General features: G+C 39.8%; 2 protein-coding genes across 10 annotated transcripts in view; both read left to right on the top strand.

Moving 5' to 3' along the window:
- The first annotated feature begins 2,046 nt into the window (after positions 1-2,046).
- Positions 2,047-8,570, top strand: rnf6 (ring finger protein (C3H2C3 type) 6). Of its 2 annotated transcripts, none has more exons than XM_074622234.1 (4): positions 2,047-2,181; positions 4,021-4,176; positions 4,273-4,437; positions 4,872-8,570. In XM_074622234.1, the coding sequence occupies exons 2-4, from the start codon at positions 4,035-4,037 to the stop codon at positions 6,728-6,730; spliced, it is 2,166 nt and encodes a 721-aa protein (XP_074478335.1). In that variant the 5' UTR covers positions 2,047-2,181; positions 4,021-4,034; the 3' UTR covers positions 6,731-8,570. The 2 variants fall into 2 exon arrangements, with proteins under 2 accessions (XP_074478335.1, XP_074478336.1); XM_074622235.1 differs by lacking the exon at positions 2,047-2,181 and adding an exon at positions 2,208-2,973.
- Positions 8,571-8,713: 143 nt separating this feature from the next.
- Positions 8,714-14,358, top strand: part of atp8a2 (ATPase phospholipid transporting 8A2) — a 54,378-nt gene continuing 48,733 nt past the window's right edge. For 3 of the 8 annotated variants that reach the window (XM_074622222.1, XM_074622223.1, XM_074622218.1), the window contains exons 1-4: positions 8,714-8,899; positions 11,239-11,280; positions 11,366-11,654; positions 14,153-14,260. In XM_074622222.1, coding sequence (XP_074478323.1) covers positions 11,612-11,654; positions 14,153-14,260 — 151 coding nt within the window. In that variant the 5' untranslated portion in view covers positions 8,714-8,899; positions 11,239-11,280; positions 11,366-11,611. Of the gene's footprint in view, positions 8,900-11,238; positions 11,281-11,362; positions 11,655-14,152; positions 14,261-14,358 lie in introns of all 8 variants that reach the window. The other 5 variants (XM_074622227.1, XM_074622224.1, XM_074622219.1 and 2 more) reach the window with 4 other exon arrangements.

Here is a 14,358-nt window from a genome sequence, read left to right as displayed (position 1 = left end):
AGCAGTATAATAACAAAAGAATAGATAAAAACGTTAGAATAAAATAAGAATAAAAAAAAATTCCACCAATATACAATATAAGCTATAAACAAAAATAAACATGATATAAACAGATAGTACAAAACTGATGATTTTACACATGCCACAACTTTAGCCACTTTCAATCCATTTTATTCTATCTTATCCCATTTAATTTAATTCTATTTAAATTAAACTATATTTAAATATTATTCTAGTGCATTTCTTTGCCCCATAAAGCAATATAGTCTTCTTATACGCTTTAATTCAAAACAAATGGATTAAAACAGCTATACTGAGGTAAAAGACATGCAGATTTCTCTTAATGCGCTTGTATTACAGCACTGAAATATGCCATAATATGGCAAAATAAAAATATATATACACTTATTTCAACATACTTCTGTTATGATTGAATATACTTCTACATTATCTCTAATTAGTAAGAATTTCCACGTGGTGTGGAAAACAATGGATTGAAAGTGCCTAAAGAAAAAATGGGCTAGACAGGCTATACACCACGTGGAAATTCATATAATAATTAGAGATAATGTATAAGTATTTTCAATCATAACAGCCGTATGTTGAAATAAATGTATATCTATTGTTTTGTCATATTATGGCATATTTCAGTGCTGTAATATTTGCACTATCTGTTTATATCATGTTTATTTTTTGTTTATAGCTTATATTGTATATTGGTAGAATTTCATCTATTCTTTTGTTATTTTACTGCTTATTTGCACCAACAAAACCAAAGTTATTTTAACATGGTCATGGAGCATATATATATACTGTATATTTGTATTCTGGGGGGTATCGTTCCTATGCAGAGGGTAGTTTAGTTTATTTATTGACTACACTGAGGGCGTTTTATATTTTGATAATTTATTTATTTATTTATTGTGTTGAGTTGAATGTGCTACTTATTTTGTACTGTAATTACCTTGTGCCTTTTCTACCTTTTTTCTTTTCTTAAAGCTGACTCGGTGTAAACTGCTCAGAATTCCAATGTACTTAGGTGCAAATGGCAAATAAAACTCTTGAATCTTGAATCTTGAATCTTGAATTTCAGTGCTGTAATACAAGCGCATAAAGAGAAATCTGCATGTCTTTTACCCCAGTATAGCTATATTAATCCATTTGTTTTGGATTAAGTTTGGATGAAGTCTCTACACTGGCTGCCTGTCTCTCAGAGAATTGATTTCAAAAAACTGCTGCTGGTTTACAAAGCACTAAATGGTTTAGGGCCAAAATACATTTCTGATCTTCTGCTGTGTTATGAACCATCCAGACCTCTCAGGTCATCTGGATCAAGTCTGCTTAGTGTCCCCAGAGTCAGAACTAAACATGCAGAAGCAGCATTCAGTTTTTATGCACCAAATATCTGGAACAAGCTCCCAGAAACCTGCAGGACCGCTCCAACTCTCACTTTTTTTAAAACAAAGCTTAAAACTTTCCTGTTTGCGGGTGCCTTTTATTCTGACACTGCACTATAACTTTTACTCTTTTGAGTTTTATGCAATTTTAGCTTCTATCCTAGCTTTTATTTTTAGCTTGTTTTTATTTTCTAATCTTTAATGTTTTAATGTTTTTATGTTTTTATAACTGTTTTAATTATTTCTTAATGTTCTTTTGCATTCTGTCGCAATGTTCTTGAATATTTCTGTAAAGCACTTTGAATTGCCCTGTTGTTGAAATGTGCTATACAAATAAAGCTGCCTTGCCTTGCCTTGCCTAAAGCGTATAAGAAGACTATATTTCGCTCCGCATAACATAATAAATACATTAATTCTAAAAGTATGATACTAATTAGAAAAAGGCAACTTATAAGAAGAGGCAAGTTAATTTGCACCTGTCAAGCATTGAGGAAATTCATGTGTCATATTTTGTAATATCAGCTGATGTGTGGAAATTAAAGAAAGGAAATGTAGTATAATTTCCCAAAGGGAATAGTAATTTTGTTGCACTCAGTGTATCCATTTTTTGTCCAACAAATATTGAGTTTTGCAGATGATGTTATGTTATTAGGGGAACTAATCCAGCCGGGGGGGGGAGTTGTTTCTTGTCGGACACTCTAGTGAAGCACACCACTGGTCCCATCTTGAGAGAGAAGAAGGCAGAGAGCAAAGCAAACCGTCCATATTACAGCTGCTTTGTCAGGTAGTAAAATCTTTTTAATGGCATTGTCATCTCTTATAAAACCATGCTAGGGTTGAGTGTTAACCTCTGTGTACATGAACTGCTTCACAAACAGTTTGTCACATTAATATCTGAGGAGTTATTCAGCCTCTCAGCTCGCTAGCATGTCGGCTAACCTCAGCTAGCACTACGTTGCTATGAGCTAGCTGCTAATTAGCTAGGGGCTCGTTTAGCAACTAAAAGTGCGCATTAGAAATGACACTTCGCTTCAGAGAAAGGGCCACAAAACTGAGTGTTTGTGTGTTGGGCGTAAACTCAGTTCGTCATAGCTAAGCATTAACATGTTTATGATATATTTATGTCATAAAAGCTGACAAAGATTCTTTGTCTTTGCCCTGCGTTTACATGGAGGAGACTAGTTTTATAGTGACCCGCCTTTGTCGAGCGCTGATTGGACGCTCGGCCTGTCCGTCATTTAAACTAGGCCTCTGATTGGTTGGCTAACCAGGATGACAACGCCAGTTTTGTTGCTTTATTCCCTTCAACATGGCCTTCCCTAGCTCCTGGTTTAACTTGGCTAACATTAGCTCACTACGTTGTTATTAGGATCTTGTATTGGCTTAGCGTTACAGTAAATTAGTTGAGCATTCATCCACTAAATTAGATGCTAGTCTTCGGGTTTAGCAATGTTAGATTAAGATTACTGTAGTCTTTTTACTCAGTCTCTTGCTGCTGGTGGAGTCTGGATAGAAAATGGATGGCGTTGTCTTTAACTGTCGTCCTTGGCTAGAGATTAGTCATTGTAAGGCTAAGGTAATTGAACAACTCTAACTTGCATTTCATTTTTTTGCTCTAGTATCTAATATAACCACATTAAGATGTTTTTATCTTTCCAAAAGAGAATCAAATAGCCATTAGCTTGAGCAACATCACATATTTAGCACTTGGAACAGTGGAGTTGCAAAGGCTCAACATGTGACTGTAGCATTTATTTTATAATTTAGCATTTATTTTATAAATGTAAAGCTATAGTGGGTAGCTTCAAATAACATCCCACCCCTGGGTCTCAACTGTCGTCCTTGGATAGAGATTAGTCATTGTAAGGCTTAATGTAATCAAACAACTTTTAACTTGCATTTAATTTTTTTTCTCTAGTATCTAATACAACCAGAAGTAAGAGAGCTGTTTTTATCTTTCCAAAAGAGAATCAAATAGCCATTAGCTTGAGCAACATATTGTAATCACATATTGAGCACTTGGACAGTAGGAGTTGCATAGGCTCAACATGTGACTGTAGCATTTATTTATAATTCAGCATTTATTTTATAAATGCTAAATGTAAAGCTATAGTGGGTAGCTTCAAATAACATCCCACCCCCTGACTGACACCCTCACTCATCTCTGCCAGCACTTCTCACGGTGATGGACCCTCCTGGTCCATATTTATGTTATACATTTAGCATTTATTTTATAATTTAGCATTTATTAATGCTAAATGTAAAGCTATAGTGGGTGGCTTCAAATAACATCCCACCCCTGACCGACACCCTCACTCATCTGTCTGCCAGCACTTCTCACGGTGATGGACCCCTCTGGTCCATATTTATTTTATACATTTAGCATTTATTTTATAAATGCTAAATGTAAAGCTATAGTGGGTAGCTTCAAATAACATCCCACCCCTGACTGACACCCTCACTCATCTGTCTGCCAGCACCTCTCATGGTGATGGACCCTCCTGGTCCATATTTATTTTATACATTTAGCATTTATTTTATAAATGCTATATGTAAAGCTATAGTGGGTAGCTTCAAATAACATCCCACCCCTGACTGACACCCTCACTCATCTGTCTGCCAGCACTTCTCTCGGTGATGGACCCTCCTGGTGGGGGAGACGAACGGCGGAGGCAGGCAGAGCGTCTTCGTCGGGAGGAGGCATACTATCACTTCATTAATGAATTGAGTGAAGAGGAGTACCGCCTAATGAGAGACAGCAACCTGCTTGGCACCCCTGGTGAGGAGGGACATTCATTGTTATGTTAATGTTAGTTCTTCTTGACCCACTGCTGTTGATGGCACATAACGCCCTGCATGTTCATATGTTTCACAGGGGAGGTGACTGCTGAGGAGCTTCGGCAGCGTCTTGATGGAGCAAAAGAGCGCATGTCATCTCAGCCCCGTACTGAGCAGCGCTCGCAGACTGCTGATTCTGGAGAGCAGCAGGGCAGTAGCGGCGAGGGAGAGGAGAGAGGGCCTGGAGGGAGACGAGGAGCAGGTAGGGAGAAATTCTTTATTTGATCTTTCCAAATCTGGCTTTCACTAGTCTTGATATAATATGGCTTGAGTTAAGTCACTATTGATTAACAAAGAAGCCAAACAAATGATTTCATCATAGATTCTGTGAAACTGAGTCCTCCTGAAACATTTTTCATACACTATTTAGGACAAATATTGATGAATCTTTTACTTTAGTTAAGTATAATCTTGGTCAAGGTTTACAAAAGGTTACAACACAAATTGTTCAACTGTGAGTCTGGTTTAGCATGGCAGTAAATACAGTGAAAGTGCAGGCTTTGAGTAAGATATGAAACAGACTGGCTAAAACTTTCAGTGTTGTAAATGGACACCAGCAAATCACAGTATTTACATGTACAATAGAATAGATTTTTTTAATTGTTAGTTTACAGTCCATATTTGTTTTGTTTACAGGGGGCACAGAGCCCGGAGCAGAAACTTCTAATGGTGACTCATTACTGGAGTGGCTGAACACTTTTAGACGTACTGGTAATGCTACTCGCAGTGGCCAGAGTGGCAACCAAACATGGCGTGCCGTCAGCCGGACCAACCCTAACAGTGGAGAGTTCCGCTTTAGCCTGGAGATCAACATTAACCATGATCAGCCAGAGCCGGGGGAGCATAATGATACTGTGGACACTGCAGAGCTGCCAGTGACTGCCCCAAACATAACTTCGCCCTCTATACGCACGGCTTCCTCTTTCTCCAACCCTCGCCCTTCAACCACACCAAGGCCAGTCCCGTACCCCACCCCCCGCCCAGCCCTCAGTAGGAGGATGCAGACGCGCCGTACACGCAGCAGCACTACCACTCTTTCTATGAGCCCCCCTGCACTTCTTGCACCAGTGGCCGCCCCGGCTGCTGCTCAGAGGAGAAGTGCCACTTTGCACTCTTTAGCACCACCTCCTACTGTTCCCAGCCCTCCTCTTGATCAAACGACACCTTCGCAACATCAAGCCCTGAATGCAGAAGTAGAGCAGGGCAGTGATGATATGTCTGCTTCTATAGACTGTCCCCGTGTGTCACCGCAGTCTGGATCTCAGGCCCCAGTAGTGGGACACGAATCGCGTGGCAGTAGGACTCGATCACGTGGCCGTGCACGCAGGGCTGCAGCGGCGGGTGGGGTTTCATCCCGCTTGTCAAGGCGCAGCCGTTCCCCCTTGCACAGAATACCTGTCGCCAGTACCACTCCACCATCAAGCAGTGGTGTCAGCAGCTCTAGCGTCCACACTGTTGAGCCAGGCAGTGGCACAAGCTCTGTTCCCATGGAGACCGGGGAGACTGTGGCAGAACCTGCAGCTCTAACAGAGCCAGCTGTAGAAACAGGAGAACGTGAAAGTGAATCGCATGTAGTAGGAGCAGGAAGTGCAGCGGTGCGGCGGCACCCAACCATCATGTTGGATCTGCAGGTGAGAAGGATTCGACCCGGGGAAAACCGCGATCGGGACAGCATCGCCAGCAGAACGCGTTCTCGTGCCCGGGTAGCTGAGAATACTGTCACATTTGAAAGCGACAGTGGTGGATTTAGACGCACCATCTCCCGCTCTGAGCGAGCTGGGATCCGCACCTATGTGAGCACTATCCGGATTCCACTGAGGCGCATCAGCGAGACAGGCCTGGGGGAGCCCAACTCCACCGCCCTGCGTTCCATCTTGCGCCAGATCATGACCGGATTTGGGGAGCTGAGCTCCCTAATGGAGACAGAGGCTGATTCTGAAACTGTCGCACCTAGCAACACAGATGCTAGTGTTACAAATAGTAGCACCAGTCCAGCCAGTCGTCTACATATACATACACACGAGACGGAAGCTGGCCAGGTTGGTACGGGTGGGGTAGATCAGGAGAGGGTGGGGCTGGTGGGAAGTGAGGAGGAGCAGGGTGGGCAGCCCAGGCTCGGAGGAGGGTTAGTGAGCACCACAGAGGGACGAGCCACCAGCAGAGACACCAACAACCTGGTAGAAAATGGTACTCTCCCCATCCTGCGGCTGGCACACTTCTTCTTGCTCAACGACGAGGAGGATGACGAGCACCCTAGGGGCCTGACCAAAGAGCAGATTGACAATCTATCCACGCGTACCTATGGTCAGGCCAGCCTGGAGGGGGAGATGGGTCGTGCGTGCAGCGTTTGCATCAATGAGTATGCCCAGGGCAACAAGCTGCGGCGCCTGCCCTGCTCCCATGAGTTTCACATCCACTGCATCGACCGCTGGCTCTCTGAAAACAACACCTGCCCCATCTGCAGGCAGCCCATACTCGCAGTGCATCATGACTGACCTATTTGCTCACAAACACAACTATCAAGTTCCTGGCTGGCTGAACTGAGCAGACCCAAGTGGGCTTTGCATGTACATAGCGCTTTCATGGTTTAATTTCTTTGAAAATATCCATTGTGTTGAAGTTGAAGAAGGTTGAACCAAAAGTGCGGAAAAAAGATACTATAAATGCAGAGAATTAACAAAACTTTATTTTTTTAGACTATTTGTTTTCAGCAACTTATTGTTTTCTTTTCTTCTTCCTATGACCTGTTTCACTGGTCTCTGTCACAAAGCTTAAGAGGCCCATGTCAATGGATGGCATTAATGCTTAAGGAGCTCCTGTAGCCGCTGCTGACTAGTCTCACTTTAACTCTTTAATGTCTGATACATGTGACGTCTCTTTGTCACAACTGGTCTACACAAATCACTTCTAGATTTGATTTATTCAGTATAAGCTGTAAATAACTCACCACTGCTTGTATTTAAGGGTTTTTGAAGCAAGCCGCTCCTCACATGCCATCTGTTTAAAATGGAAACAGGAAACTTTCAATTTTTTTTTTTTTTTTTAACATTCACCATTTTAAAGCTTCGACATCCATTTTAAAGTGTCCCTTTACAGTTGGATAAGAAATGTATGATTTTTTTGAAAGTGTATGAGCTATGTATTTAATTTTGAAATAAGTTTTATTCTGTACGTCTAGTAATTTGTTTAAGCTCTTTCCACATACATACATTTCCATATGATTGCAATACAGAATTCATCCGCTAAAATCAGCCACTTTGAAATCATTACATGAGCAGCACAATTCAAATGAAATGCAGAAGGCATGTGATAATCAGGAATTCAGAGATGTAATTTAGTATGAGTTGTGCAATACGGAGAGGAAAAGACAGTATTGTTTGTTGTGTTGTTCATTGTTTACATTGTAATGCCTGATTATCATCTCCACTTAAAAGCAAAGTCTTGTTTACCCTGAAATCAATGTTTCCTCTTGGTTCCTGTTGCTGTTGCGGATCCTGATATCTGACAGACACCCTTAGGACCTGTGTCATGAAGTTGCATTCAGTAGTTAGCCTGATGCATCTGCTGAGCAAAAAAACTGGAGCATGGAATTACAGAATAAAATTTTTTTTTTAGAGTTTTTACAGTTGTCCAGCTAACTCAAAAATCCTTCTTCATGAGATGGGTGAAAATTGTTGATGTTTGGAGCATCTGCTGCAGCTGTGGCTCCAAAACTAAATTTTCTGAGAATCTGTTAACAACGCATCTCTTTCTAATTCTGGTATGTCACAGTGCAATGGTTGCAGTCTAGTTCAGTTCCAGTGCAACACTTGAATGAGGCAGTGTTCGTAATATGATATTCCTGTACGCTCTTTATGGTTTGTCTTTACATTACATGCACAGATGTTGGCATTTCTAGTGTAGCACAGGTGAATTATTTAGCAGAACCACCTAGTCGGTGTGGATCACTTTGTACATCAACAACATCAGTACACAGGAGCTACTACATCTCTGCAGTTAACATGTCACTAATAAAACTGCAGGAATGATGCAGTATAGTGTGTGAGAGTGGGGTAAAGTTTGTATGGTTTAATTGTGTGCATGTGAGATTTGTGTGGGTGCTGAAGGAAAAGGTCCCAGTAAACCTGGTTCTCAGAGAAGTCTTCTGTTCAGCTTATGTCCACCTGAGGAGACTTTTGGAGAGGATTGTGGCCACTGAGTTCAGAAGTGAATATTTATTCTGTTCCTATTTAATAAGATGGAAATCAACTTTTTGAAATATGTATTATGTTACAATGTGATGAGAGTAAAACAGTTAAGATAAATATGTTACTATGTAATAAAATGAAGACATGGGTTTTCTTCTCTGCTCCTTTAACATTGGAATAAAATGCAGCTTTGTTATGCCTGGAAATCTGGTCTATATGGGTATATATACTGTGCGCGTGCACGCCATTGATTTAAATAGATTGCACTGTGCGCGTGTAGTTTTGAGCGACAGATGTCAACGGCTAACCAACGACTAACCGCTCTAGCCACCAACAAGCTGTTTATATTCAGCCTTATTGTGGTGAAAATATGTACTTTTAACAAAAAGACAAGTGGATTATGCTACAAAAGTCATTTTAAACGTTTATACGCACGTTTTGGTGACTTTATATCGTCGTAAAACTGTCGCTGTTTGGGTGAGTGTTGGCTAAATACTCAGAATGTGTAACCATAGTAATGTAACGTTATTAGCTAACTAGCTAGCTAGCTAATACATTAGCTACTTTGACGCTCAGTTAACGTTAGAAGTTATATGTAATGCAAACTTTAGAAATAGAAGAAATAACCCATTATACTTCTCACAAGTTGAATTTCTAAACAAAACCCAGTTAAATAGACAACACAGTCCAACCAGTAGCTTATGGTTGCTAACTAGCCAATGCTAACATTACCTAGCGAATGATGTTGCTTAGCAACTGCAACACTGTATTTTCTGTTGGAGACATATTTCCGTATTTCATAAAAACTGCAATAGGAAATTAAGCTTTTTTTTAATATAATATATATATATATATATATTATATAAATATATATATATATTATATCAAAATATATATATTTATATATATCAAAATATATATATAAATTTATATATATATTAATATATATATCAAAATATTGATAAAATAATAATTGATAATTTGCGCACTCATCTCATCATACGATGCGCGCCCCCGTGGCTCAGCTCACCTGAACGCGCACAAGTGACAGTGATAAAGCCCGCACAGGACAGAAGCGGAAGTGTGACAGTTGTCCTTCAAAATAAATGTTTACAGATAATTTCTTATAAGCATTTAAATTATAATCACGTATTAAATGCAGGGCTGAAACTAGCAATTGTTTTAATCTGCCACTTATATACGCAATTGATCAATGAATCATTTGGTTTATCAGAGAATATTGAAAAATGCTCTCTACAATTTCCTAAACCTCTTCTTTTTTTGTCCCACAAACCCAAAAGATATTTAATTTACAATAGTATAAAACAATAGCAATGAACAACAACAGTAAAGCAACAAAACTTCACAATTAATAGGCTGGAACAAGGAAATGTTTGGCATTTTTTATATCAAAATAGTTGCTAATTATTTTTCTGTTTCTGATTAATTCAGCTCTAGTTTAATGTGACCAAGAACAAAACAGTGTCTCAAAATAGAACACATCAAAAGGAGTAAATAATATAAAACTAATTAAATATATAACTTCCATGATATCCTACAAATACAAAGATGTGTGATGATCATAAGGAGATACTTCTTGATATGCGGTATTTTTAAACGCTTCTTTTGCTTTAAAATATAAATCGTATTGTGTCACAAAAAGAGTAATGTGGGCTATTTGAAAAAAAACAAAAAACATTTGTTAAAATGTGACACAAAGGCAATTTAGATGCTTGTGTATGTCTTAAGATCTGCAGTAAACTGTGGCACCAGTTTACTCTAACATGTTCAGTTGTAAATGTTGCGTTAAAATATTAAACATTCAAATAAGTAAACTGTGTCACCAGATTTTACTAGAAAATAGCCGTCTTGTTTTAATGAAGTAGCCTGTAACTGTAATAGATAGATAGATAGTAACTTTATTGATCCCGAGGGAAATTCAAGTTTCCAGCATCACAGTTCCATAGTGCAAAACATGTTAGTAAAATGGCAGTAAAAAAGTAAGTAGTACAAAGTACAAAGTACAAAAAAAATATACCAGATATAAAAATACAAGGAGATGAAAACAGTTCAAAGTGAATATAGTGCAGGGTAACAGCTGTGATACAGGACTATTAAAAAAGTAAATATAGTGCAGAAGACACTGTTAAAAATTAATATAGTGCAGGTATAATAACCATAGACTGTGTAGATGATAACCAGATATATTATGATGAATTAAAAGGAGTAATGCAACATATGAACAATATGTAAAATATGAACAAAACACATTTATCGTGGTACATATTGTCATTTTGGCTTTTTATGCATGAAACCAAAAGCCCCACATGGTGCATATTCCTATGTAAATCGTTTAATTGGTGTACTTTGAAATGACAACATAAGTGTTGAGGTGATCCAGCCATCATTAGAGGAATATGTACTCAGATTTTTTTAACATTTAAAGTAGTAATATCACAATATAAACTGAATATAGTGCAGGGGTAACAGCTGTGATACAGGACTATTAAAAAAGTGAATATAGTGCAGAAGAGACTGTTAAAACTGAATATAGTGCAGGGTAACAGCTGTGATACAGGACTATTAAAAAAGTGAATATAGGTCAGAAGAGACTGTTAAAACTGAATATAGTGCAGGGTAACAGCTGTGATACAGGACTATTAAAAAAGGGAATATAGTGCAGAAGAGACTGTTAAAAATGAATATAGTGCAGGGTAACAGCTGTGATACACAACTATTAAACAAGTGAATATATTGCAGAAGAGACTGTTAAAAATGAATATAGCTAATGTGGCTAAACCTAATCCTATCTACAGTTGTATCATGACATGATTAAACTGCGAAACGGATCTTGACAGGTAAAAAAAATCACATATTAATTAATTACACTGAAGATTGATCACATTCCACTTGAGTCTTTATTCTAATTTATTTTGAAAGCAGGCACCGGAAGTTGCACCTTCTTTATTCCGTCTGAATCAACGCTCTGCTGTAAGCTGCACTGTACAACATTACCTCCGTGGTCCAACCGAGAAATAATGACCCCCGATCAGCAGCAGCAGCAGCGGCCGCAGCAGCAGCAGCCTGGGCCCGGAGCAGCTTTCCTCTGCTCGGTCGGTGAGCCATGAGCATGCCACCGCTCCGGCCTCCTCGTCCCAGCCTCACTGACACTCGTTCACCACCAGCAAGATGTATTTCAACCGGAGACCCAAGAAGATACACAGCGAGGGAGGTAAGCTAAAAAACAAACATTATTTAATCTTCGCTCGATTGAGCTTCCACCCACCGCTTAATTCGTGACATCTTACTGTAAAATCGCTTGATAACAGGCCTAACATTATAGAGGATATAGCGGCCTGTATATATGTGCGTATCTTGTTATGTGCTTGGCATAATAACGCGGATCGGTGTTGTCCGGTACTGCGGCATGCATGTGGGGTGACTTGCTGTAAGCCTACCGGTGTTTATCTTCCAGCTCATTTTTTTGGCACAGGTTGGGGATGCAAGGGCAAGCAGACTGCAGGTGCCTGCTGTGCAAACCAAGCTGTCATTTATGCCCTTTACATAAATTGGTATTTTTATATAGATAAGTTAAGTGATCCGTGCTGTGCCTTGACATCACAAACAACATATTTATTCCTGATATGATGAATGTGAGTCTGTTGTGTGACCTTATCCCTCTTCAATGGAATGTACTGTTTTTTTCCCATGGCATCATTATGGTATTATATAATTTTGTTGCAACAGCCTCTTTTATCTAGACCTCCTGCATCGCATCCTATGGGGGTATTTTCTTATGGATTTATTCGCCTAGAATATTCAAATATTAGAAAGATTATAAACTATGTTGCATTTCAAACGTCAAAAACCCAAGCTCCTACAGATCAGTCCAAGAACAGCCTATTACCTCGCCGACTTAACAAATCCACGTGACTGTCTAAAGAGCTGCTGGGGGATGAATCGCACCTGACCTGAAGGCCATCCACATCCAGAGCCTGTGTTTACCTGACAGCATTTGACACAGTCATGTGTTGGAGAGAGGTGTTTCGGGCTGTTGCGCACAGAGGGCCTGTGTCTGCGAGATGCTGTGCGAACCAAGCTGTCAATTTAAATAAATCCCCCATGACAAATTGTATAGTGAGGGCTCACTTTTTGGGGAGAAATATGCATATTCTCCTCAGAGTAGGAGTTGGAGAGAGGATGGGGATGTTTAAACACAAAGCTGCATCTGATGATTCCACACATGGCAAACAGACACCAGATTGGATTGTCCTGGAAGAGAGGAGCATGTGTTTGGCTCATCCAGTGGCTTATCCAGTGGCTTTTAATAGTGACGGGCATATTGTCAGGCTGCTTTGCTGTTGTGTGTGTTTGTGTGTATATGATGTGTGTGGCTGCATGCCTCATGCAGCTTCCAGAAATAGAAAGCAGGGCAAATTGTGAGCAGAGATGAGCGCCAACTGGGCCACACTGTCTTCAGGCCAGAGTTTCCCAGATATTTATTTTTCGTTAAAAGAATACACCACTAGATCTTTTGACAACACCAGTTTCAAAAGGTAGAAGCATACATTTTTGACAGACAAAAAAGTACATAACTCTCTCTTTTAGCCATTTAGATTTTTTGTATAAATAGAATATAAGATGGCCTAACAAAGGAGTCACACCACTGTTGTCATTTGTTTGTTTTACATGTCTGTCATCATGCGATATTGACCTAGCCGTGCGGCAGAGATTCAGTTATGACATTCACTAGTTTTCTTCTTGTTTGTATCAGAACAATTAATTTGGGACTTTCACTAACTATAGTGGAGACCTTTTTTTGGTTTCTGTCATCTTAAAGTTATATTAAAGTGTTTACCACTGCCATATTTAAAGCATAGCAGTAGTATGTCGGTCGGTATGTACATGTGTTCCCTCCTGGATTCACATTGCTGCCTTTACTGTAATCTCTTGGTGGCTGACCTCTTGATTCTTTGCTCCAATTAGCAAGCTTCCATATCCCTGGTGATGACGTCTGCAGCTACCAATCTGTCACATTTATTCACACACTATCAAACACATTCACCCACAGAATAATAATAGTATTTGTTTATATTTAAGTAGACCATGAATAGTGGGTGATAAAAACTCTGACAAACATTTGAATGTCATGTTTCTAATTGCACTTTTGATACATGAGTACTCAAAAACTCATAAAACACTTCACACATTGGTTGATAAAGCACATTATACTGTAGAAAAAAGTATTTCAGCATTATGTCACAATATGAAGCTAAGCAAACTGTAATGAATTTGTCTTAGTTTTTGCAGATTGTCTTTTATGCGAATCATGCAGCTCAGCCAACTGTCAACAATACATCTGTTTTGGAAAGATAATGACTGGTCGTCATGGCTGCCAAGCAACAGAAGATGCCATTTGGGAGATAGAGAGAGGCCTAATAAATTGCAGCAATGTTGTATTTGCATAAGTTGGACACAAGAGGGCACTCCTGCTCAAGCTACACGGGTTTGGTCAAGTCCATTTCTATGTGCCACTCTTCAGGTCTACATCTTTCATATGCAGGCATGAATCTCATCCCACTAGTAATGCTTCCAGCAACGGGCACACACAAAAAACACATTTATAGTTCAGTTATTGACACATGGATGTGTTGTGTGCGGAATGTGTATATTGACTTGCTGTCTTGTGTGTGTTGTTTTCTCCTGCCGCGGCCTCTCTGGCGCCCACAGAGCAGTTAGTGTTGACCACCATTAGGCAGGAGACCTCTGAACTGCAGGACCCAGGCGAGGGTGCCGGCGCTACCATGCGTGCCCGCCTCACAGACAGGTTTGACAAAAGTGAGTTTGCTCGAATTAGACTGGATGACGCCCCATTTGTGTCCGGAGATCCACGGTGCATGTGGCCATGCGCAACAGCTATAGGAGCAGGTGTCTCT

The sequence above is a fragment of the Sebastes fasciatus genome, chromosome 21 (assembly GCF_043250625.1).
Source record: "Sebastes fasciatus isolate fSebFas1 chromosome 21, fSebFas1.pri, whole genome shotgun sequence".
Taxonomy (NCBI): domain Eukaryota; kingdom Metazoa; phylum Chordata; class Actinopteri; order Perciformes; family Sebastidae; genus Sebastes; species Sebastes fasciatus.
This window is presented reverse-complemented; position numbering and strand designations above follow the sequence as displayed.

Coding starts and splice junctions, on each gene's coding strand:
- rnf6 (XM_074622234.1), top strand. CDS start 4,035: ATGGACCCTCCTGGTGGGGGAGACGAACGGCGGAGGCAGGCAGAGCGT. Junction 4,177..4,272: donor CAACCTGCTTGGCACCCCTG/GTGAGGAGGGAC, acceptor TATGTTTCACAG/GGGAGGTGACTGCTGAGGAG. Junction 4,438..4,871: donor TGGAGGGAGACGAGGAGCAG/GTAGGGAGAAAT, acceptor TTTTGTTTACAG/GGGGCACAGAGCCCGGAGCA.